The 25,700-nt window shown below is 46.7% G+C and overlaps 1 protein-coding gene across 1 annotated transcript in view; it reads left to right on the top strand.

Moving 5' to 3' along the window:
* The window catches only part of APCDD1 (APC down-regulated 1), a 34,429-nt gene extending 9,144 nt beyond the window's left edge, over window positions 1-25,285 (top strand). The window contains exons 2-5 of the mRNA XM_008979478.5: window positions 5,359-5,542; window positions 8,456-8,987; window positions 21,780-22,101; window positions 24,185-25,285. Coding sequence (XP_008977726.3) covers window positions 5,359-5,542; window positions 8,456-8,987; window positions 21,780-22,101; window positions 24,185-24,633 — 1,487 coding nt within the window. The 3' untranslated portion in view covers window positions 24,634-25,285. The remainder of the gene's footprint in view (window positions 1-5,358; window positions 5,543-8,455; window positions 8,988-21,779; window positions 22,102-24,184) is intronic.
* Window positions 25,286-25,700: the final 415 nt, after the last annotated feature.

Here is a 25,700-nt window from a genome sequence, read left to right as displayed (position 1 = left end):
TCCCCCTTTCCCAGAGCCTCCTACACGAATCTCTCACTTCTGCCCCACTATGCTTGAGTTTGTTTAAGCACTCTCTATCTAGACCACCTCTGTTCCATCTTCAAGGCAGAGATCCCTCTCCATGAACGCTCAAGGAAGAATTCAGAGCCTGCCCACTCTGTGTACAGAGTCCTCTACCACCCTGTAGTTTCTTGCCCAACTGAGACTTCCAGGGGAGAAATGTTTGTAACTTCTATGTCCAGAACCGTGCCTGGCCCTTCAGAGTCTTACTGATTGATTGAATGAATGATTTGCTTCCAGTCCCAAATTTGGAATTTACTTACTTCAGGCAATGCAACAAACAGAAGGGCTCCTCAGCTGATCAGAAATCTAAGGCTAGTGTCCTCAGAGGCACACCATGGCTGATCCTTGAGAAGGAAACTTTGGGGTTTTTGGGTGTAACTTTTATGCTTGGCCTCTGCTGCAGCTGAAATTGGTGCTTCAAATGACTTTTTAATTCCCAGCCATTTAACAGAAGCAGTACTTACAGGAAAGTCACCCACATTTGCCACATCAGATGAGCCAAGTAAATACTGCAGACCACTTGCAGTGGTGAACGGAAGGCCTAAGAGACAGTTTCTCCTGCCTTACAGCAACGTCTTTCTTTTTGCTTCTTAGGAGTAAAATTAATTTAGCTCCTTAAGAGTAATGAAGATGTTGGGTACTTTGAAGGGAAAAGATAAAAATGGAATAAACACCAACCCATTTTTCCATCTTAGAAATAGAATATCACCCTAGAGTGTGAGCCTGAAATCACTGTGACCTTGGGGAATGGTGCCAGCCTTGGAGTTCTCCATCTGGCTGCTCCCATGGGTGCCCTTGCTGCACTGCCAGCCTCGCTGGGTTCCTGAGCTGTGCTCATTGCAAAATGTGAGCAATGGCAAAATGGATATTGATCTCTAGAAACCCTGGGCTATTTAATATCATTTTTTTCCTGATTTCCAGTGATTTGCTTATTGGAGGTTCTTAGATTTTATTTCTTCCACCACTGGTTAAAAACATAACTGCAGGCCTCCTTTCCCATGTGACTAGTCTTATGAATGACCCATACAAATGCTAACTACCATTCCCTTTCCCTCTGCCTTTGAACTCCCTAACTTCCTTCCCAGAACCTGCTTCATCATTTTGACCCTTGTTCTTTGACATCCAGGCCAGTGAGACCTTAAGAGCTTCAAAGTAAAACACACACACACACGCACACACCTACACACACACACACACAAAACAACTTATCTTTATTAGTCTTTATGTTTCTGGCTTCTAAAGTATAGCAAATAAAGGTTAATAGGTATGTTTTATTTGTTTATTTCAGAGACAGGGTCTCACTCTGTCACCCATGATGGAGTGCAGTGGCACGATCATAGCTCACTGCACCCTTGAACTCCTGGACTCATGTGATCATCCTGCCACAACCTCTTGAGTAGCTGGGACTACAAGCATGTACCACCATGCTTGGCTATTTTTATTTTCCTGTAGAGATGGGGTCTTGTTATGTTGCCCAGACTAGTCTCAAACTCCTAGCTTCAAGCCATCCTCCCACCTTAGCCTCCCAGAGTGTTGGGATTACAGGCATGAGCCACTGTGCCAGCCTCATTGATAGGTATTTGTTAAACTGAGGATAATTTATCAGCAACCACAGACTCTGGAGCTTTGGGCCTCTCTCTTACATCGAGGGTCATCACTTAACTTTGCTTGGAGCCTTTGTGTCCTTATAGTTTGTCCTCCTCAGAGCTCAGAGTGAGCCTGGCTCCTCCATGTGACTTTACCATGATTTTAACTGTTCTGTTAGTTAGAGGGGAGTTTTTGAGGGTGGTCTAAGAAACTTATTATTATTTGAAATAATACCAATCAACATGGAATGAAAGGCAGGGTGCTAAACTGAGACGAACCTCAAGAAGTGGGTGACGTTGTCATCCCTCCATCACTGATGCGTAGACTGAGGCCTGGAGAGTTAAGTGATTTGTTTAAGATCACTGCACTAATATTGTGTTTCATTGATTGCAAGATACCCATCTTTTTCATACTTTAAGATCTCTGCAGGGGGTGCACATCTCATAGTCAGTGAGGGTCTCAGTCCCCCTTGGCCTCCAGACAGTAGCCATGAGGGGTGACGTTCCCTTTGCCTTTGTGAACCTGAACACAGATACTCATACTGTCCCCATATCACCTCCTTTTTATTCATCCTTGGGGCTCATCTGGAGATTCCTTGCAAATAGGCTGGTTTTGAACATCAAGAGAGTATACATTTGAGTCAGTATGCTTGGATTTTCCTCCCTCACTCACTTACAAATTACACTCTCAGCACTGAATAGAAAAACCACGGTGAAAATCGGACAGATCTTGTAATAGACCAGTGGAGTGTTAATTTGACATTAGTGAAGCAAACATTTATTGCTGGAAAAATAACTGCAACTCCGTATTTTCTCACACAGTATCATTCAGCCACTTGGAAAGGAGAACGCCCAAAAAAGATGAGGCGTTGTTTGTGTTTTGTAACTGAAATATATGCAGAGCAAACAGATCACCTGTCACATGTGCAGCAGTGTCACCAATGAAAGAGAAATTGCCAAATGTGTTTGACTAGATAAAAGAAACGTCAGAGCCAGCAGAGGCTGCTGTGAATGATACACGATATCTCAGCAGTGTTGTTAAGGCATCATGTCATTGTTTAAATGTGTGTGTTTTGTCACTGATAATAAAATAATGATGCATCTTAACACTCCTTGATGTCTTGGATTCAATGCAGTCCTTCAAGTGGCAGATCTAATTTCAAACCCAAGCAGCTGAGCTCTGGAGATGTTATCCACATCCACTACACTCCTGGCTTTTCTTATCTTCATGGGAAAACGCTTGCAGTGTGTAGAGGTTTACACATCAAGTTTTAGAACATGGCTTGGTTGACAGTGAGACGATGGCTTCTTTGCTGAATGCTTAGTAGCATATTTAAAGCAGAATCTCCCCCAACTCCCAATACCTTGTAACTTCAGCTAAAATCTATTTTAAGTTAGCCACATCAAAATTGATCACACCGTTGAGCCACCAGACAGCAAATTATATTTGGTTTCATTTTTTGACTGCCTAACAGGGACACTGAGGAAATGTTATGAAGATAATTACAGCTGTTGAGGCTGGCGGAGGTCCAGTGAGCAGTCCCCTCTCCCCCGTTCTGGTTCAGAATTAAGGGAGTGTTCAACACGAGGGTGAGACACACAGAAATAAAACATTAGCGTAGTGATAAATACTCAGTCAGAAGACACAGTGTAGATGGTGCCCATGACAGAGTGCTCAGACTCTCCCCACAAATGTTTCAGACTTCCCACCTGGCCTAGCGCCACACATGAACAACTAAAGGGGCATGATTCTCGCTCCCAGGGGGAACAGCTGATCAAAATGCATGTCCTATGTAAATAGGCTAGTTTTGCAAACAGAAAAATGACTGAGTCAAGCCCACTTGCTTCCACCTCCATAATTCATGTGGTTTCATCTGGGGAGGACAGAATGAGGGACAGGGAGGGAATACCCAGGAGTACCACTCTAGTGGAGACACCTTCCCTTGTTGGAACTCGAGGTCTCAGGAAAGGAGGCCCTTGCTTAATAACCATGACCGTCAATAATAACAACACTAGGCAGAGTTCTCATATTCAGAGTTTGCCTCATTTTAGCTCAGGCCAGAATCAAGCAACTTGGCTAAACAGGGCTGAGTAAGGTTGCCTTTAGTTTGAATATGGCACTGTCCTCTCGTGTCTAGAATCTCTTTTTACAGTTTTCATTTAGTTGAGTAATACCCACAGGTATCTTTGTCTCACTGACATTCACTGCATGTAAAATGTGTAAGAACAGTCAGTCAGAAACTGTCCTTCCATCCCGAAGCCAGAATTCTACTTAGAGGGATAATCTGGGAGGTCGGACACGGAAACTTCAGTCTTCTCAACACCAAGACTTTCTGGCAAAAGAAACATTCAGCCTTTTGAATGTTTTGGCCACATGATGGTAAATATCTGAATATTTTACAGATACCTGAATGTTATCATCCTGCAGTTTATCCAGGCAGATTTTCATCACGTTGCTGTAAGTCACTGTATTTCAAATCTAACTTTTCATTTTCAAGTGATCTCTCAGAAACCGTGCGTTCTTTATGAAGCTATTCATGTGTTGATTAAAAAATAGAATTGCCTCCTCACCAGTAGTATTCTAACAGGTACATTTTATTTATTTTGCATATTTTAAAAAGTTTGTAAAGTTCTCTAATTAGTGTCTTTTTTCCTAACACAGGGCTAAGTATATAGTAGGTCTGCCATAAATGCCTGTTGGTTTGTTAATCACTTCGGAAGTGAATCTCAGAGGAGACTGTGTCTTTCAGATGATAACTCCTCTAGTTTTAATTGCTTTATTCTGAACATTAGGCTGGTGGAGTTTTGCATGGGTACCTTGTGGCCAACCTGCATGACTTGTTCTGAAGATAAGCTTGCTGCTAGTATTTCTTTACCCCTGGGAAATAAACATATGCAATCTTCTTGCCATCATTCTTAATTTAAAACCCTATATTGTATGTTTAGCTTGTTTCTGGCCTTCTGGGGGTGAGGGGCTGAACTTGGAAGATAATTGGGGGGAAATGTCACACCATGTCCCTATTGCAGGAGGGTGCAAGGCTCACACCTCCTGGTGAGCAGCCCTTTAGAGGGCATCCCCTTGAAGACAGAGAACCAGAAAATCCATGGCTTAGTGTGAGCAGATGGAGCCAAGCCAACAAGCAGATCCAAGCTGGGAATCATCTGTGTCCCCTGGCTTCCATCTCTGCCCAGGCTTCATTTTCATTAAGGCTGATTTCTTTGCTCTTTCTTTTCCTCACCTAAATCTGTCATGTGTAAATTCACCCTTACTGATGACACCGCTGTCACCTCTCCCCACCTCCTCTGCTTTGGTGACTCCAGAACATGTTCATTTCTCTCTCCTACAGTGCTTGTCACATTCCCTTGGCTACCCTGCACAAACACTCCTTAGATGCACAGCCTTCATTGCTGCTTCATAGATGCATGGATTTGATCTCTGGCTTTGCCAGGAACTAGCTAAGTGACCTCAAGCAAGTTATGTTGATAATCTCCAAGGACCTCAGTTTTCTCACCAGGGAATTGATCTACAATGACACTTGCCACTTTGGAATGTGCCTTCTATATGAGAGCGTGCATTGTGATGACACCTTGTAGAATAAACAATCATTTCCCACCTTCAGCCACTCCCTGCTGCAGAGGCGGTTGTTTGGCCTGATGCGTGTCTGCTGCTAGTTCTTTTAGCTAACTTTCCACTTTTTTTTTTTTCCAGGGCTGGGAGAGGGCTCTGCCCTCCTTCATCCAGACAGCAGGTCCCACCCTAGGTCCTTGGAGAAAAGTGCATGGAGGGCTTTCAAGGAGTCACAGTGCCATCATATGCTCAAACATCTCCACAATGGTGCAAGGATCACGGTGCAGATGCCACCTACAATTGAGGGCCACTGGGTCTCCACAGGGTAAGAAGACAGGTGGGGTCTGGAAGAGGCCAGAAAGCACACCACTATGGAAGACGCTCCTTGTGGGTTTTCAGATGCGTAGAGACTATTTCATTTACAATGATTTAGGTGTTGTCTAAGTTCTAATGAAGAACCAAACCACTCTTTGAAATCATGGTTGGTTAAGAAAAAGAGCTAAGTACTGTAGAAATCTTATGCTAAAGCAGAGCTTATATTGTATCCTTGTTAACCACACAGTGTGAGTGAATAGATCCTTGTTTACTGAACTCTGTGGGACCACTTGTGTATAAAAAGAAACCATTAGCAAGTGAAATTAAGAGTCTGCATTTCACCAACCCTGAAACATGACTTGCAAGCTCCGTATAGTCTAAATATTCTAGCCATATTCTGGTAATTTAATATATGGCTTCAGGGTTCTAAGAGTAAGTTAAAAGCTACCTCTACTAGCCAGTGTGCAGTTCTTGGATTCTTTTCCATGCTGGGAAGCTGAGATTTATCCCAGTTTGAGCTCTGGCTTATCTTCCATTAGAGCTTTTAAAAATAGCCTAGAGGCAGATCTGCTATATATTTTTTTCTACCCATTAAACTGCTGAGAATTAATAAGACTTACTCTGGAATCTGATCACTTCTCCCTATGCACTGATCCTGGGATATGGATAACAGCATCAAGTTCCTTCAGGAGGGATCAGATGAATATGGAGAAGAGAAAAAAAGAAATTGTATAAGATGATGAAGACCCAGAATTTTATTTCATAAAAATGAGGTATCTGAAAATAACCATGACAAACAATTTTCATAAACAACCTTAATCTTACATACTTTAAAAATATCATTTTATTCAACAAATATCTATTGAGTGCCAATCATGTGCCAAGCACTATTTTAAGTTGTGTGTATATAGCAGTGAACAAAACAGACCTGTTCCTCATCTTCAGGGGTTTTATAAGTACACGAGAAATACTATGGAAGTGGAGGGGTGGGGGAGACAACAGGTACTAAAAGAGAATACCAGGGGGCCCCACTATAAAATCGGGGTCGAGTTCAGAAAGTCTACCAGAGAGGGCGAACCTTGAGCTGAGACATTGTTGGCTGCGCAGACTGTGGGAAGAACTTTGTATTTAAAGAACCAGAGGCCCAGCTAGATGCAGAGTAAGCAAGAGGCTGGCTAGATTGGAGGACTGTCTGGCTGAGAGCCCTGTGGCTGGGATGCAGTAAACCTGAGCAGACAGCCTCAGATGAGACTGCTGGGGAGGGTGGGCCAGCTCTAAGGCATCTTGCAGACCAGAGGGAACTGAAACCTAAGAGAACTGAAAAGTCATTGCAGACCCTTCAGCAGGGGCCATGCTTAAAATATGATTCAATTTTATGAAAGGGCATTCTGGCTGATGTTTGGCTAGTGGATGGGAGAAAAAGTGATTTGGGGGTGAGCAGCTAAAAGACCTTTGCAACTGTTCTGGTTAGAGAGGATGGAGGCTTGGGTAAGAGGAGCTGCAAAGGCAGTTGAAAAGTGAGTGGGCCTGAGATCCACTGTACGTGGCAGGCAGAATCAACAGACTGTTGATGCTTGGATTAAAAAATTAAACATAAGGGATCTTCTTTTCTAAACCTCATCTAACATGAATCACTGCTTACCCTAAACTTCTCTTTCCTTGTGGTAGAAATCTGGGGTATTTTCTCTCTCCTTTTCCTGAGATTACAGATACCCCAAGTACTGTTGTGTGCCTTATATCCATAGGATGTTACTCAACATCAGTTGTTAAACTTTACGTAACAACAGTACCCTCTTCTAAATAATGCTTATCTTTCACCAATCCATCAACAAACAAAACGTTAGCAATTTTGAAAACTACTTGCATTTGGCATTTTAGCCTGACTGCTTGATTTAGCATTGCTTCGTCAGTTCAAACCAGAATCTGTGTTAGCATCACAGATGAGAGCAGAGTGAGAAGGCCAGAACTGATGAGCCGAAAGTCGTGGAGTAACTGAGACTAGGATCTAACAAAAGGCGAAGCCCAGGTTACTTGCCCAGGGCTTTAAGTACCTCACCGCGCCCCCTGTTGCAGCCTCAGCTGGTGTATATAAATAGATGACAATCAGAGCTGTGTGTGAAATCTCTCAATTCCATCCCACTGCTGTTATGCTTCATAGATTCTGTCTTAGTCCTTCTGGTTCAGGAACCTAGCATTCATCTAAGGCCACATTGGAACCATCACAAACAAAAGGAGCCCTTATTTCTGTTGTGCCAGCTTTGCTTTTAGATAATTGCTCCTTTACTTTTCTACTAGAGAGAAAATTAATTTTGAATGGACAAGAGGACGAGTTTTCATTTGCCACTGGGTGACTAGATTCTGTCTCAGGATGACAGATGTTTTGCACCTGCTTATTGTAGACAAGGTCCATAAAATAAAAGTGTTCAGGAAGTCAACCATTTTTGAACTAGTGTAAGGGAACTTCTTTTATAGGCCAGCACAACACTTGTCCTCTTTATCCAGAAAGAAATGCCTGCATAAGGGAGGCTCACAGGTGGAGGTGAGGGCAGCAGGGGTTTGCCTTCCTGGCCTGCTCAAGAAGCGAGTGGAAGGCTGGCTGAGGCAGAGTGATTAGGAGCACAGTGTCAGAGCCAGGCTGCGTGGATTCATGGACTGGCTGTGATACTTGCTGGTCATGTGCTCTTGCGTGTGTTCCCTAACCTTGTGCCTCAGTTTCCCCACCTGTAAAATGTGGGTGATGATAATACCTAACTCCTAGGTTGTGGTGAGGAGTCAATGAGTTGGTATCTATAAAGGGCTGACAACAGTGTCTGGCCCATCATCAGCATTTTATTATTATCTCTGTATTTCTTAATACTATAATGAATCTCTTTCCCATACCTTTGGACTTACAAAGGTCTCTCCTTCCCCCTTTCTTTCCCAGCTGTGAAGTAAGGTCAGGCCCAGAGTTCATCACAAGGTCCTACAGATTCTACCACAATAACACCTTCAAGGCCTACCAGTTTTATTATGGCAGCAACCGGTGCACAAATCCCACCTATACTCTCATTATTCGGGGCAAGATCCGCCTCCGCCAGGCCTCCTGGATCATCCGAGGGGGCACAGAAGCTGACTACCAGTTGCACAACGTCCAGGTCATCTGCCACACAGAGGCAGCAGCTGAGAAGCTCGGCCAGCAGGTGAACCGCACGTGCCCAGGTTTCCTCGAAGATGGGGGCCCCTGGGTGCAGGATGTGGCCTATGACCTCTGGCGGGAGGAGAATGGCTGTGAGTGCACCAAGGCCGTGAACTTTGCCATGCATGAGCTTCAGCTCATCCGGGTGGAGAAGCAGTACCTTCACCACAACCTTGACCATCTGGTGGAGGAGCTCTTCCTTGGCGACATTCACACCGACGCCACCCAGAGGATGTTTTACCGGCCGTCCAGTTACCAGCCCCCACTGCAGAATGCCAAGGTACCCTCAGAGCTCTATGTTCTCTTTATTGAGTAATGTGGGTGATCCCTCTCAAAGCCTTGCCATGGAGGCTTCAGGGCACCTGTGAAAGGGGGTATTCTGCATCATGGTGGGGCAGGCCAAGGTCGGGCTGCTGCAAGGTGGGAGGAGACATGGAAGGCTGGGGCTGGGAGGGTGTAGCCAGTCAGGAGACCTGGGTCTGCCACCAACTTGCTCTGTGACTCAGAGTCTCAGTTCTACTGAAGTCGGTGGTGGTATGGGATGATGGTTCTAGAAAAATTTCTAAGGCTCCTTTCAGCTCTCCCATCCCAGGAATGTCTTCAGTGATTCCAAGAGGAAAAGTGTGAAGGAAACGTGGTAATGTTATAACCACACCTGGGAAAGATACTAAACAATAGCAGCCTGGGCTCCAGAGGAGGTGGGGAGGGACAGAAAGGGGAGGTGACTGGGATTTGCGTGGGGATGTTAGACTCCACAGAGACCTTCCACCAGAGTCACTGCTTCCACTCCCCCGGGACACCCTGGTGAGTTCCAACCCTCTTAGGCAGAACAGGCTACTGAGGTCCCAGGGTTTACGGCTCTTGACCAGGCCACATGGCTACTGAGTTTTCCTGCTGGACCATGAGCCCAAAGCTCCTTTCTCCATACCCCACATTCTTTCCATTTCACTAAGGAAAATGTAAAGTCACCATGATCAGAAGAGGGGACTAAGGAGGGCAGGAAACAATTAAACCTTATAATGTCTTTTCCTTGAATGATATTCTAGTAATTATATTTGGAATTCACAAGGCATTTCCTTCCCACAAGCTTAGAGCACATGTCCATGTGTAACTCGATCGCCTCCACCATCTCCCCGCAGAGCCTGTGGAGTCCCATGCTGGAGGGGCTTGGGCTTCTGCCCAGGGTGCAGTGCGAACGTGCAGACGCGGGCCTGCAGCAGGCGGGCAGTGGGCAGGTCTCTGCAGAGCATCTCCCCAGCCATCCCCCCTGGCTTCGTGGAACACTCTTGAGCACCGTGGCTCTGTAACTGCGGAGGCCTGCTTAAATTTTATTTGGTGGTTTCTTCATTTTTCAAAAAATCTTTTTTCTTATTAGTCCTGCAAGACTACTCATAACCAATAGAGGTATCACAGGGCACTTCCTCTGCCAAAGATTGCTCCATGTTATCTTTTTTTTAATCTATGTTATTGTGAGCTTGTGCAATGCAAGTGGCTCTTAATATAATTATGAAACAGCTGCTGAGGAAGCCCACTTGGTGGAGTCTGCTTCCTCTGGATGCATCTTGTCATGGCTCTGTCCCGCGTGTGAGATGAAGCCCTGTGCTCACTCCATGTGCCTAGGCCCAGTGCTCCCACTGGCTCAGGATGCCCCTGGGAGTTTGTTCCGACACAGATCAGGAGCCAGGCTCATTTCATTCTGCCTTGTAAGTTTCCAATGCACTGAAGAGGGCAGCATGAGTTAGGGTAGAGATGGAGGGCAGCCTCTGATGCTGGCTCCATTGCTGCTGCTGTTGGGGACCCCAGAGGTTTTCCTAGAAAGGGCCACAGGGAAAGGAGCCCAAAGCTCTGCCCCTTCAACATGTTGATTCCCCAGCATAGGTATCAGGAGGAGAATCGTCTCATAGGGTGATAGCTGGACTGAGGTGTGCTTTCTCGGTCAGACTTGAGTGGGTGTCTTGGAAAAATGGGTAGGAATAATGGGCTTCGAATTACATTTTAGGACCGTTCTGGTTGGCAGCACTGCCCAGAGGTGGCACCGGACACTGTAGCTGCATAGCATTTCTCTTGTTTTATCGAAGCCAAGTCCACTTGTTTTGAGATAGTAGCAGGAGAAGGGGCTTCATACCTGCCTTTGGCTCGCTCTGAGTATAGTCTAGACATCTTTCTGAGTTTTTGTTTTTGTTTTGAGACAGAGTTTCACTCTTGTTGCCCAGGCTGTAGTGCAGTGGTGCAATCTTGGCTCACTGCAACCTCTGCCTCTCGGGTTCATGTGATTCTCCTGCCTCAGTGTCCCAAGTAGCTGGGACTACAGCGCCCACCACCATGCCCAGCTAATTTTTGTATTTTCAGTAGAGACGGGGTTTCACCACATTGGCCAGGCTGGTCTTGAACTCCTGACCTCACGTGATCCACCTGCCTCAGCCTCCCAAAGTGCTGGGATTATAGGCATGAGCCACCGCACCTGGCCACCATCTTTCAAATGATTTCAGGTAACAGGAGGAAGGTGTGAGTGTCATGAATAAAAATGGCCCGCAGATAATCCAGAAACCTGGGGTTAGCTAGGAACATCTCTGCAACCCCTTATTCCCCCAGGACCTTTGTGAAGGTCTGCTGAGTAGGCAGAGCCTGCCCACCCTCCAACAGAGACACCTAGGAGCCGCAAAACACCAAAAAGCAGGGAGCCCTGAGTGCGAGATCTGAGTGAGGAAGCAAGTGTGGCCAGGGAACTTGCTGGGCCAGCGTCGGCAGGGCTGTAGGCTCTGAACCTGACCTTGGGCTGGTCCTTTGCACCCACTCAGGTTCCAGTTCCTTTTCCTCACCTTCATGTGCCTGGGTGGGCTTTGATCTCTTTTGCTCTTTTTAGTACTAGGAGAAAAATTAACCATAACCACATTTATTTTCTTACCTCTCTCTCTATTCTCAACTCTCCGGTGCACTTCGTGGAAGTAGCTGCGCAAATGGAGTCTGAAAACCCAGTCAGCACTGCTAAGGCTGGTGCCCAGGGTATTCTCTCTCCCCTGCTCCAGGAGGGTACACTTCATTCCTGTCACTGCCCCTCACCATACCTGTCTGTGGCTCCTGGAGGGAAAATGCCCCGAAAGTGAAAATTATTAAATATTGGCATGGGAATTACAGATGGCAATGGTAACGCTGACCTTTTTAGAATTTAACTCCTTCTGGACAAATTGGCAAGTGTGTGGACTTCAGAAAGGCAGCCAGTCCTGAAAGCCAGTTCTGCTGTTATCAGCTGTGTGGCATTGGTAGTTATCTGACCTACTGGAGACTTTGTTTTCCTTTTCTATAAAATGGCTAAATATAAGAATCGATGGGGTTAATGAGCAGAATCCTGTGGGTATTGGGTTAGGGCCTCTCTGCAAAGCTCCATCTCTCCTAACCTAGAGTAAGTCGCCCTTCTGGGCCAATGGCTCCGAGAGGAATGAGAATGACAATGACCAGGGAACATCAAAGTGTTTCCTGATGCCTAATCATAAAACACTTCCTCCCATTTTCTCCTCCCTGCTCTGCTAAGGCAGTTGTGGGAACATTTATCCATATTCTTAAGAAGTAGACTCTTTAATATAGGCCTGATTCCTTGATGACAGAAAATTAAGGGTGGAAAGAACTCTAGGACCTTAGATATTACCTGAGACATATTGTTAAGTAGGGAAAAAAGGAAATTACAAAATAGCATGAACAATATGATACCTTTTGCATAAAACTAATAATGAAAGGAGAAGAAGATGGACTCTTTGCAGAGGAATCAGATATTTCTGGAGGAAACTAATGACTGCCTCAGAGGAAGAGACAGAACTGTTGGTTGAACAGAGACTTTTCACTTTTGGTGCCTCTTGCATTTTGTCCTGTGATCTTCTAAGCCCAGTCATCACGGAAAATTTAGATTAAAAAAAGCAACAACAAACAAAAGCCGGCAAACACTCGCAGGCCCAGGGGAATGCTGTGGCCACAGATGCAGGTGGCAGCCCAGCTGGGAGGAGGACTCAGGCTTCCCAAGCCGGCCTGGCGGCCCTGCAAGATGGCCGGGGGTCAGTGGAAGGCCGAGTGGCTCTGGGAGCTGAAAGGGCCCATTCTTCTCTTGTTGTCTCTCGCCTTGTACCTCTTGGCCTGCAGTGTGCAATGGAGTCTTCAGGAAGTTTTCAGATCCTTCCCCAGGACAGCTCTGAGAAGGCATAAAGTGGACTCAGTCATTGGTACCTTTCCAGACCCGGCACCACAAAGCCCAGGCGCTGTGTACCCACGCGGTCCCAGCAGCAGCAGGTTGTCTGGCCCGTCTGTGGCCGCCCAGCAGAGACAGGAAAAAAGGCTGGGGAGCATCTTCAAAGACCGCACACGCCTGCGCAGGAGAGGCTGGAACCTCCTCCTTTGAACTCTTCTCCTTCCCTAATTGCTGGTCCATAGAGACCGGGCTGAAAATTAGTTTAAATGCTAAATTGAGTTTCAAACCACGAGTCTCAGCCCCTCTAGAAACAGGACACCATGTAAAAATACAAACTTTAAGTCAACTTGTTTTTCTAAGCTTTATGCAGCTTTGCTGTGAGGTCCAGAATCCTTTGGCAAATAAGTGATGTTTGAAGAGATTCAGGTGTGCTGGGAGCGTTCTTTCAGGACAGAATTGGCTACTCTTCATTATACAAAAGTTAAGACAGCCTAAAATAACCCTGAAAGAAGATGCTTTGCCTGAACCGAGTTTAGCATCAGAGCAGCCATAACCCTCTGCCGCGAGATTCTTCAGAACCGTGCACTTGCAGGGGTAGCAGCCAGGCTCATGCTTTCAGGGATGGAATCAAATGGTAATTAAAAGCAAATGATTGCCAGGGTCGTGAGAGATGCCAGAACCTCAGGATCAGACTCATAAGCAAATGGAATTGGTCTTTCTCCAAAATCCTGCACTGATTTAACCACAGGATTGTAAATCAAAGGGGCTGTCTGAAAACCAGACGGCCTTCCCCAGGCCATGTATCTGAAATATTCAATCCTAGCACATGTACAGCAGGGGAGCTACACACTGGAAGAAGAAAAGCATCAGGCTTTGGGAGTACCTGAGCACTGCAGAAGAGCACGCTGCGCTTTCGCTGTCAAATTCTTTGGGAGCCACTAGGCTGCGAGCCAGCGTATGTGTTTGAGGTAGTTTGCCTCTCAGAGGCTTTTTAGAGGATGTGTGACCTGTGCAGCTTCCTAATATCAGTGACAACATGGGGATGTTGAGTCAGGTGGCCTTGGGCCCTGGACTTTTCAGTCCAGCTTCAGGAGCCAGCATGAAGGGATGTCTCCCTGAACATGTGCTTGGCGTGACTCCTGGGTAGGTGGGCACCTGGGTCGCTGGGGTGTAGAAGGAGCCAGGTGCTTTTGGAAGAATTCCATGTCACTTCTCTTTCTGCTGGTGTGATTTGCCGAGGTGATGGGAGATGGAGGAGGTGGTGAATGACCACAAGTTCAAGAAGTCATGACCTAAAACAGTTTCAAGAACTAATCTTAAGAGAAGGAGGACCCTAGAAGAAAACTGACTGCTTGCTGGGGCCACGTGTTTCCTATAAGACAGCAAAGGTTGCTCAGTTCTATGAAAAAATCGAGCTGGCAACTGGGGTCAGTTGAGGGCGTCTTGACCCTGAAGAGATTGCTTTTGTGGTCATTTTATCTGGGCTGAGGTGTGCAGTGTCAGACAATTGCTGGGCTACAAGGCTGCTGATACACACTTTTATTGCAGAAACAACTCATTGTATTTCTTGACTCCAGAGTATTTCAGCAGATAAACAGGCATGCAAGGTTGCTTTATTTAAGGAGTTAGGAGACCAGGAAATATTTGTTGTCAGGGACAATGCAAGTTGTAAACATTTTATTCCTTAAAAGGCAAGAAAGCTAAGAGGACACAGAGAAGCCTGCAAAAGCAGGAAAGTGGCCATTTAAAAAGTATTCTTGATCATGCCTATAATCCCAGCACTTTGGGAGGCCGAGGTGGGCGGATCACGAGGTCAAGAGATCAAGACCATCCTGGTCAACAAGGTGAAACACCGTCTCTACTAAAAATACAAAAATTAGCTGGGCATGGTGGTGCGCGCCTGTAGTCTTAGCTACTCGGGAGGCTGAGGCAGGGGAATTGCTTGAACCCAGGAGGCGGAGGTTGCAGTGAGCTGAGATCGCGCCATTGCACTCCAACCTTGGTAACAAGAGCGAAACTCTGTCTCAAAACGAAAAACAAAACAAAAAGTATGCTTGAGGTCCCTACTGCAGGGAGTGTTCGCTGAGGCCTGAGGGGAGAAAGGAAGAGGTTGGGCCAGCCAGGGGTGCCCACTGGATTTACAGCAGATTTAATAAATCTACTTTAATTATAACTGAATCAAAATGCATAGGAGTGGGAGAAAGAAGCATGTGAAAATAAATAAAAATTCTTCTCAGAAACCATTCTTAAAGTCATTTCTCTTAAAGAACCATCTACTTAGGGTCCTTTTTCTCTATCTGTTGGGTAAGTAGTCATGTGTATGTATAGGAAAGGTAGAGGTGAATGGTCTTTTTTGTGATACTAATGTTAACTAAAACAGAAAAGGCCTTTGTGCGCTCACTTTTCAGATTCTAAGCTGCTTTGGAAGCCCATTTCCAGAAGGCTAATGTTGCTCCTGAGGACCCATCAGTTGCCCCTGCTGAACTCCAGGACATGGAAGTGTTTGGTTGAGTTTTACTCTGTGCTGCTTCCATAGTCTACTACAGACACAGGAATTAGCAGCCTGGTTTCTACCCTTCTCCCTTGCTTTCCTGGCCCAGGCCCCTTCCTGGATGGTGGTAACAGGCTTAGTGGGGGCAGGGTGCTGGGCAGTCTCCCTGAGGCTCTCTGAGTCCCCCTGGCCGCACAGAGATGTCTGTATCCTGGCCAGGATGACGCAGTACACTGAAGAGCTGCCGTAGCCTGCGGGGAGTGGGTGCTGAGCGGCAGGTGCTGGGTGGCAGGTGCCTTGGTCCATCCAGGCTGCCATAGCAAAGCAGCAGCATGGACTGGGGACAGCCATTCACTTCTCACAGTTCTGGAGGATGGAGGGCCAAGATCAAGGCACCAGCATGGTGGGAGGCTGGAATCCTGTTCAGGGCTCTGTCTCAGGTTGCAGACTGCTGACCTCTCCCTGTATCCTCATGTGACAGCAAGACAGGTGGAAAACTCAGGTAGGTCTCTTTTATAAGGGCTCTAATCCCCTTCTTAAGGGCTGCACCCTCATGACCTAGTCACCTGCCACAGAATCCACCTCCTAATTTCCTTACATTGGCAGTAAGGATTTGAACATGGATTTTGAGAGGACACAAACATTCAGTCTATTGCTGTGGGATAGAAAGCAAGCCTGCCTGGGCAGTCTGAACCTAGTGTCACAGCTCTCACCCACTTCCTTTTAAAAATGGCATCATCATGCTCCCTTTAAAAGGTGATCAAAATGAGCCCGAGTTCACAAGCTCCTATAATCCCAGATCTGAAAAGCAGCCCAAGTTCCCTCCCACTGGCAGGTGGGCGCCCATCATTTGTGATGAATGCTGGCTACTCCATTTAACGCTTTACATATCCAACGCCAGCTTTCTCTCCATTCGTCTGTTAGCTGAGAGCCCCGTGCAGCTCTCTCCTGGTTGTCATGGGAAATATGACAAAGAGAGAACACTTGGTCTTGGCCTCAAAGAACTCGTAATGGAGAAGACCTGAGAAGGATGTATCTGCAGGGTTATCTATAGCAGAAATTTAATCAAACATTCAGCACATTGCAGTTACAAAGAAAGCTTTCAATGTGGGCCATTGGCCACAGCAGATTTCTTTGTGATAAATTTTCAGGGAACAAAACCCTAGGAAAGGAAGTTTCCATCATTGACTCCCATTTTTCCTCCTTCCTTGAACAAAACTTTTACCTCAAGGAACACTGCTTTTAAAGACTTATGTTTCATGCAGCTTGCTTCCTTAATCTGTTCACAACAAGATCATATTAAGTAATTTCTTCTGTTCTGGGAAGATGGCGAAAACAAGCGGATACTGTCAGCAAATATTGCTGATGAACCACCTCTCCAGAAATAAATAATGGCAGGGAATAGAGAAAGCCTGGAGAATCCGCATCAGTCATCAGCTGGAGAAGACCTTTTCCTGGGCTGGAGTCCTTGCTGGGGAAAAGTCTGTTCTCTGCAGCCTGAAAGGCAGCTCCGGCCAGGAGGCGGCACTCAGCAAGTCCTAAGATGGTCCAAATTTCCATCCTGGTTCCACTTGGGATTTGTAAAGGCATCTGAATTTTTCTCTCCAGGTACCTTTGTTGCCTCATCTGTACAATGTACCCTTGGTCTCCTGGGAAGTGTAAAGCCCAAGGAGATGCTGTACTTGAGTGCCCCAGGCTCAAATGTCCTGTGAATGCAAGCTGTAGTTATTTAACTTGTTATCCAGAGCTGGGCAGGAATCAGAGAGCAGAGCAGGAAGAATCTTACTCTTTGCCTAGAACATTGCTCACTTATAAAGTATAAGTTTCTTTCTTTTTAGAATAAGCTTGATTTTTTTTTCCAGAGATACTTGCATAGGGATCTTTTTTCTCCCTTCCGCTTTCTGATGAAAGCTTTTTATAGTGTGTGTAAAGAATAGCAACAAGGAAACACTTTCTGGTTCCTCTGCTGTAACCTTCAAATATTCTGTGTACAGAAACTCCGGCTTTAAATAGCCCTTTCTAAGATTCAGGGAAAGGGGATGCTGTGGAAACCAAGTTGGTGAGCCTGGGAGAGAGGACACTTCTCAAATGAGTCGGGTCTTGGAACATGGATCCTAAAAAAAGAGAGAATAATTTTACATAGCAAATGATAGTCCACAGTACCAATCACTCATCATGTTTAAAAACTGCACATGTGATTCTCTTTCCATGTATCTATCTTGGAAAGTTGCTGTTTCCAAAAAGCATCTTAGAAAAGAGAAACTTTGGAAGCAATACAATATACAGGCTTTAGTTTCTGCTGCTCTGTAGTTGTGCCTGTAGGTCTCTTAAGTTTTATTCAAGCCAAAGATTATGACAATTAGGAGCATAAATGATATTTTAAAATTTGTTAACAATACAGAGATGTCTCCTTATTCAACTGTAGCTAAAACTGCGAAATATACATACGATAGAATATCATTCATCTGTAAAATGATGTAAATTCTGATACATTTTATCAGAATTATACAACATCGATAAAACTTGAGGATCTTATGCTAAGTGAGATAAGCCAGATACAAAAGGACAAATAGTAATGATTCCTCTCAGCTGAGGCACCTAGATTAGTCAAATCCAGAGACAAAGGAGAATGGAGGTTTCCAGGGGAAGAAGGGAGAATGGAGTGTTAGTGTTTAGTGGGTGTAGATTTTCAGCTGGGGAAGACGAATAGATTCCAGGGCTGGCTGCACCGCAGTGTGAATATACTTAAAAACGGCTAAGATGGCAAATTCCATGTTATGTTTTTTTTTTTACCATAATAAAAGAAAGCATTTAGTTTAGGGATTTGGCAAGACCAATACCTAAGAGCCAGGTTCCTCCTACTCCCTGCACCCACCCTAAATTCTCAGGCCACCTGCTGGAAAAAAGCCTCCCCACACCACCCCACCCCCGCAAAGAAAACTTGCCTGGCCTTCTTTTGTCTGCTATGGAACAGCACACTTCAGTCCAGGACCATCTTTCTCCTGAAGTGACCAATTCCCAGTGGGTCCTCATCTCAGGGCCCTGGCCTCATTATTCCTAAAGGAAAGCACTAAGCAAACACCCATTCTGGGACAGCTCAGGTGACAGCAGTGTCCCCTCCCCTCTCCTGAACCTTTTTCTTGTCTGAGCCAAAGAGCAGTTGGCCCTCGACAATGTCCCAGAAGCATCTCTTTCAAGAACCAACATCCCTTATTTTCTTTCTCTCTCCCATCCCCAACTTAGAAGCTCTATGAGCTCTTCCTGTATTTGAGGAATAAAATCTTTTCAGGGATGGAGACTCAGTTCCTTAGAATGACCAGAAATGAAGGCGTCACAGTGGATGTTTTTAAATTCCCAAGTTACAGTTGGCAAACCAAGTTATGGGGAGTGGTGCAGAGGGGAGGTGGAGGTTGAGGTTGGTGTAGGGAAGCGGGGCCACCAGCTAGGCTTTGGGGGCCTGCTCAGACAGAGGGGGCAGCTGGCCACCAGCGATGAGCTGCAAATGAGAGGAGTGCACACCTCCTCCCGGCTGATTGAGGAAAATCTGGCCCCCGAGCTTCTTACCCTGATGGAAGGAGTGCTCCAGGTGACCTCTCTTATTTCAACATGTGCTGCCTCACCAGTAGGTGGTGCTGGGCCAGGGTCTGGTTCCTGCACAGCCTGTGTCTTTGTTAATAGGCAGAACACCACAGGAGAACACCACCTTCCTGACTGTGATGCTTTCGTGATATACATCTAGGTTCCGGGCCAGTGTCAGAGTGAGTGTCGCTGGTCCCCACACCAGGACTGCAGGCCCAGTTTCAATGGTGATAATTCCAGCACTTAGGCAGGATCCTTGGGCTGGGCACAGTACATCATATTCACTTTCCACCCTGGTTTTTGAATATCAGAATGCTTACTGAGGGTGAAAAATCTGAAACCTTTACCCCATAGTAGTTGACTAAGGAAACATAAGGGCAAAGCTTCAGTACTCAGTGATGCTTTCCTTTAACCCAGTTTGTATTTTCTTCACCTTAAGGTGCATTTGAAAGATTGTGGCACATAGGGTGGCAGATAGGCCTTTATTTAATCTTAATTTAATACACCAGTTGGGTGCATTGAGTGGGTACCACCTTAATCTACTGTTCATTTCTTGAAGCAATTATTCAAATAAGTATAACAATCACTAATATATAAATGAGGAAGTTGAAATCGAGAGAAATAAATAACTTGCCCCAAATCACCAGCGGCCAGGGCTGACCTCAGACCCCAGGACCTGGCCAGAGCCATCTTTCCCTGCCGTAATTAAGCACCAGCCTAATGGGCCTCATCCAGAAGCTCTTCTCTCTCTATTTCTCTGGAGCTTGCAGTGGGCAGCTCACTGCTGAGCACAGGTTGCAGGCAATTTCTCTGTGTGCCCCAGAGCCCTCTGTAGGAAACCGCAGGCCAACGACTGGCAGCGGAGCCTGGGGATACCCAGGACTTGGCTTTCATCTCAATGTTGCGGCCATTTGATCCCATCGTCTACAAGCCACAAACCATGTTAGCAAAGGAAACATTCACGCGAGTGCAATTCTATGCCCATCTAATGCACACTGCAGCAGCGCAAGTCAGCGAGCACAGCCATCTCAGAAGAAAATAGCTGCACAGCAGCTGGGAAGCCCATGGTTCCTCCCGCCCGCTCTGAGAAATCAAACAACAATCACAATAAAATCATATGTTGAGTGAGGGCTGTAAACCCAAAGACCCTGGTGACTGAGATCTGCAGCTTTAGGAAACAAATGCTAGAGAAGAAGTGTGTGCCTGCCTGGTGAGTGGGCACCCCTCAGCATTGGCTGCAGGGCAGATGTGAGGCCATGAACTGATGGCATGGGAGCGCAGGGCTGCAGTGGCCCAGCCGTCCCTGGAACACTGAGCTACCCACTTCTACCTCCCCACAACAGCCTGATCCGATCAGCGCATGCCGCTAGTGGTCAGCATTCTGTTAGCCCTCCAGCTTTGCACGCCCCACTCGCGACACAGGAGAATAGCAGAGGGATGACCCAGGTGCAGGAGGAGGCAGCCCAGGCTCAGAGGTGTCTGGAGAACTTGGTCAGACAGTGAGACACCAGCACTGTGTTCAAGCATCCTATGCCCTGACTTCCAGCATCTCTCACATGTCCTTCTGAATCTGGAGGCGGGCCGACCCAGAGAGAGGGCAGTGTGCAGGTGTGCTTACTGCTCTGTGGCCTCCAGCTCTGTGGCCTCCTGCTCCGTTCCCTCTTCTAACGGCCCCCCCCTTCCTACACAACTCACTTTCATCCGCAGCCAGTGGAGCGCTGGCCCCTTTTTTTCCTTTGTGTCTCCTAACTTTTTAAAATTAAAATACATTTTAATTGTGGTAAAATACACATAATGTACAATGTGTAGTTTAACCAGTTTTAAGTGAGCAATTCTGTGGCATTGAGGACACTCATATTATTGTGCAACCATCACCACCATCCACCTCCAGCACTTTTTCATCTGCCCAGACTGAACCTCTGGACCCATTAAACCACTCCTCATTCCCCGCTCCTCCAGCCCCTGCAACCGCCATTCCACTTTCTGTTTCTATGAATTTGATCACTCTAGGAACCTCACATAAGTGACATCCTACAGTGTCCTTTGTGTCTGGTTTATTTTACTTAGCACGATGTCCCTGAGTTTCATTCCTGTTGCAGCGGGTGTCAGAACGTCCTGCCTTCCTGAGGCTGAAGAGTATTTCATCATATGGATGGACCATGTTTTGTTGATCCGTTTATCCATCAGTGAACACTTGGGTTGCGTCTACCTTTTGGTTGTTGTCAATAACCCTGATGTGAACACAGGTGTGCAAATACCTATTCAAGTCCCTGCTTTCAACTCTTTTGGGTGAATACCCAGAAGTAAGATTGCTGAGTCATATGGTAATTCTCTGTTTCTTTTTTCTTTTTTTTGAGGAACTGCCTTACTGTTTTCCACAGTGGCTGCACCATTTTGCATTCTCACTAGCTGCCTTTAAGTGTGCCAATTTCTTCACATCCTCGCCAACTTGTGATTTTTTGACAGTAGCCATCTTAATGGGTATGAGGTGCTACCATCATTTCTTTTTGAAATCAAGTGTCCAGTGTATGTGGTCTGAAAACTTAATAGGATTCTAAAGAGTCCACATCACATCTGAAATGTTTGTGTAGGTCTGTACTGTCAGGCAAACCCGTGTGCACTTGTGGATACACGTGGGCACACAGACATACGTCACTCTCGCCTCTTTCTGTGCCCTGGAGCATGACTCCAGTTGGTTCTTGGTGTTGAGGTTGTCAGTGACAGTGACCTGGTACCTGGTACCTGGTGAGACCCACTGCTGGAAGCACATGTCCACTGCTCCCTTGGGAAGACAGAGCCCTCTGAGTGTGTTTATTTCTTGGCTTCAGAACCACGACCATGCCTGCATCGCCTGTCGGATCATCTATCGGTCAGATGAGCACCACCCTCCCATCCTGCCCCCGAAGGCAGACCTGACCATTGGTCTGCACGGGGAGTGGGTGAGCCAGCGCTGCGAGGTGCGCCCCGAAGTCCTCTTCCTCACCCGCCACTTCATCTTCCACGACAACAACAACACCTGGGAGGGCCACTACTACCACTACTCAGACCCCGTGTGCAAGCACCCCACCTTCTCCATCTACGCCCGGGGCCGCTACAGCCGCGGCGTCCTCTCCTCCAGGGTCATGGGAGGCACGGAGTTTGTTTTCAAAGGTAGGATTCCCACCTCGGATCAGCCAATAGACAGCCCTGTGGAGGGCTGACATTTTTTGTGGAGGCAGAAATGACGGAAGGGACTTCTTCCTGAGTTACTAGGGATTCATTTCTGCCTCAGCACTTCTTAACATCCACTTAGTTTCTCCCTGCTCAAAATGGATCCGGGGACATCCTCCGCTGGCAGGCCTGAATGCAGGAGGAGTCCACGCCGCTGCACTACACGTGGGAAGTTGCCAGCCCAGGGAGGATGTTACTGGGAATTAAATCTCTGGCCAGGTCCGAGGCTCATGCCTATAATCCCAACACTTTGGAAAACCAAGGCAGGAGGACCTCCTACGGCCAGAAGGTTGAAACCAGCCTGGGCAATACAGTGAGGCCCCGATTCTATAAAAAATATATTAGCTGGGTGTGGTGGCATGTGCCTGTAGTCCCAGCTACTCTGGAGGCTGAGCTGGGAGGATCGCTTGAGCCCAGGAAGTTGAGGCTGCAGTGAGATGTGATCTTGCCACTGTACTCCAGCCTGGGCAACAGAGGAAGACCCTGTCTCTAAAAAAATAAAAAAAGAAATCTCAAGTCCGCACTTGACGTTTTTTTTTTTTTTTTGAGATGAAGTTTTGCTCTTGTTACCCAGGCTGGAGTGCAATGGCGAGATCTTGGCTCACCGCAACCTCCGCCTCTTGTGTTCAGGCAATTCTCCTGCCTCAGCCTCCCGAGTGGCTGGGATTACAGGCATGCGCCACCATGCCCAGCTAATTTTTTGTATCTTTAGTAGAGACGGGGTTTCACCATTTTGACCAGGATGGTCTCGATCTCTTAACCTCGTGATCCACCCGCCTCGGCCTCCCAAAGTGCTGGGATTACAGGCTTGAGCCACCGCACCCGGCCACTTGACTTTTTTTATACGCAACTCTGGTGGATTCCATGCCCTCCCTCTAATAACAATGCATTTGCTTGCCTGCCATAGTGATTTCTTGAGTGGGCAATAAAGAGGTGTTAGTGACACCTCAGGTGCTTGGAGCTGTCCTTTCTTACCCTGAGCTTGTCGTGTAATTGAGAGGCTGTTACCTGCTTGTAGGTGGGAGCATCTGTGGGAAGGTTCAGGCTGTGTCCCGATCACTAAACGAGGAGGGGAGGGAGGAGCTACACCAGGCTGCCAGCAACAAAGCAGAGCTTGTGGTTGCTATTTTAGAAGGTTGCTCTTTTCTTTAAGTTTGAGCATCTTTGCAAAATGGCATCAGTTCTGTTATGCCAAATAAAGGCGGATAGCCTCGATCCCAGGTGACTCCTCCGGGATAAAATTCCAAATTCAGTTCCATTACTATAAAATGTTTCTGTTAACCCAGAAAGTTCTGGAAGACATTAGCCCTCCTTTTAGATAGCAGGGTTTGCACCAGGAATCCAGGCCCTTTGAGAAACTTAACTGAGAGCAAGCGATCTTTACTTGACTCTACCCCAAAGCTCATCGTGTTATACCCGGAAGTGGCCCCCTGGAGGACCTCCAAAAGCAATTCTCCGCAAGAGCTGGGATTTGTATTTAATTTATTCACTCATATTTCTCTTGCTTGCAGCCTAACTTATTTTAGATGCCTGATGTATGGGCCCGTAGGAATGTGTGAGAATGCCAACTAGGATAAGTGTTTGACACCCAGACTTTTAGAATCCCAAAAGCCTTTTATAAAAGCAAAATTCCAGCCTTTGTTGAATATTTGTTTCAATCTCAAGGAGTTAGCATCACCAAATAAAACTCCTTAGGAGCACTCCCAGCTGTAGTTTTATTTCTTGCCTGCAGGCACTCCTAGCTGGAGCTGGGCTCAGCATTTCTATACCAGATGGTCTGTGTTGTGTTGCCACACCTGCAGTGTATCTATTGGTGTGACTGCCACTCACATCAACAGGTTGAACTCTTCCCACCCGACACTGCTTTAATGACTGCTGCAGACAGATGGGAGCGTCTGAAGGTGGGATTGTTTTTGGAAAAAAAAGCCTTGTCTAGTTAGAGTGTGGCCAGTGTCTGCTGGGTGGGTTTCTGCATCCTGCACGTACTCCCTGGAGTCATGGAATTCTCCTCTCTCGTCTGCAGTGAATCACATGAAGGTCACCCCCATGGATGCGGCCACAGCCTCGCTGCTCAACGTCTTCAACGGGAATGAGTGCGGGGCCGAGGGCTCCTGGCAGGTAGGCATCCAGCAGGATGTGACCCACACCAATGGCTGCGTGGCCCTGGGAATCAAACTACCTCACACGGAGTACGAGATCTTCAAAATGGAGCAGGATGCCCGGGGGCGCTATCTGCTGTTCAACGGCCAGAGGCCCAGTGACGGGTCCAGCCCAGACAGGCCAGAGAAGAGAGCCACATCCTACCAGATGCCCTTGGTCCAGTGTGCCTCCTCTTCACTGAGGGCAGAGGACCTTGCAGAAGACAGTGGAAGCCGCCTGTATGGCCGGGCCCGTGGGAGGCACATGCAGCCCCTGCTGCTGACTGCACTTGCCTGCCTTGTCGCTCTGCTGCACTGGAACATCCGCAGATAGAAGTTTTAGAAAGTTATATTTTTCCAAACCAGGATTCCTTACTATGAACAGATTTTCTTTACTGCAGTAAAAGACATTTATTCTTTTGATGCACTTGAATGCTGGAGAGCTGTCCTTTTTCTCCTCACCCTCCCAGCCCCTGAGTCATGAACAGCAAGGAGTGTTTGAAGTTTCTGCTTTGAACTCCGTCCAGCCTGATCCCTGGCCTGAGCAACTTCACAACAGTAATTGCACTTTAAGACAGCCGAGGGTTTTGGACGAGTGTGTTTGGTAGCAGGGATGAAAGCTGGGGCCTCTTATTTTTTTCTCTTAATTATTATTATATTTCTGAGTTGAACTTAGAAGAAACAACTATCAAGCTACAACTGTTCCTGCCATTTTCCTGTGGTTGCAGCCTGACTTCCTTTGAAATTGTTTTACTTTCTGAGTTATATATGCTGGAATCCAATGCAGAATTGGTTTGGGACTGTGATCAAGACACCTTTTATTAATAAAGAAGAGACACAGGTATAGATACGCATATATGAAAAGATGTACGGTCTGGCTAAACCACCTTCACAGCCTGTATGCAAAAAAAAGGGAGAATCAAAGCTTTCATTTCAGAAATGTCGTGTGGAAAAGTATCTGTGATTAAAGTTTCAAAGTAATTTAACCTGTTTTTACATTCGTTGTCTTACATTGTTGAGAGAGGAGACTCACTTGTTGGCTTCCAGTGGTTGCAGGAGGCATGTGGCTTCCTAGCCCTCTCACTAGACAGGGCCATTGGGAATATAGCAACAACAATCCTGTTACACAGGAGCAGTGACACGGGGGTGGCTGCAGTGTGGTACATGCCACTCCAATGATAGAGAAAGTGCCCAATCATTGCAGTTTTCTCTTCCTGGGGGACCTGAGCCCTGACTCACACTGTCTTGTTAGGGGTGGGTGGAGGAAGCCGCACTCTGGCATTCTTGTCACCTTCTAAGATGAACATGCAGAGATAGAACTTCAGCTTCTCAGAGAGTGCAGGGGGCATGGTCTGCCCTGGGAGCTTGCTCCATTAGACCCTAACTTGGTGTGCAACCGAG

This window comes from Callithrix jacchus, chromosome 13, assembly GCF_049354715.1.
Source record: "Callithrix jacchus isolate 240 chromosome 13, calJac240_pri, whole genome shotgun sequence".
Classification (NCBI taxonomy): Eukaryota; Metazoa; Chordata; class Mammalia; order Primates; family Cebidae; genus Callithrix; species Callithrix jacchus.
This window is presented reverse-complemented; position numbering and strand designations above follow the sequence as displayed.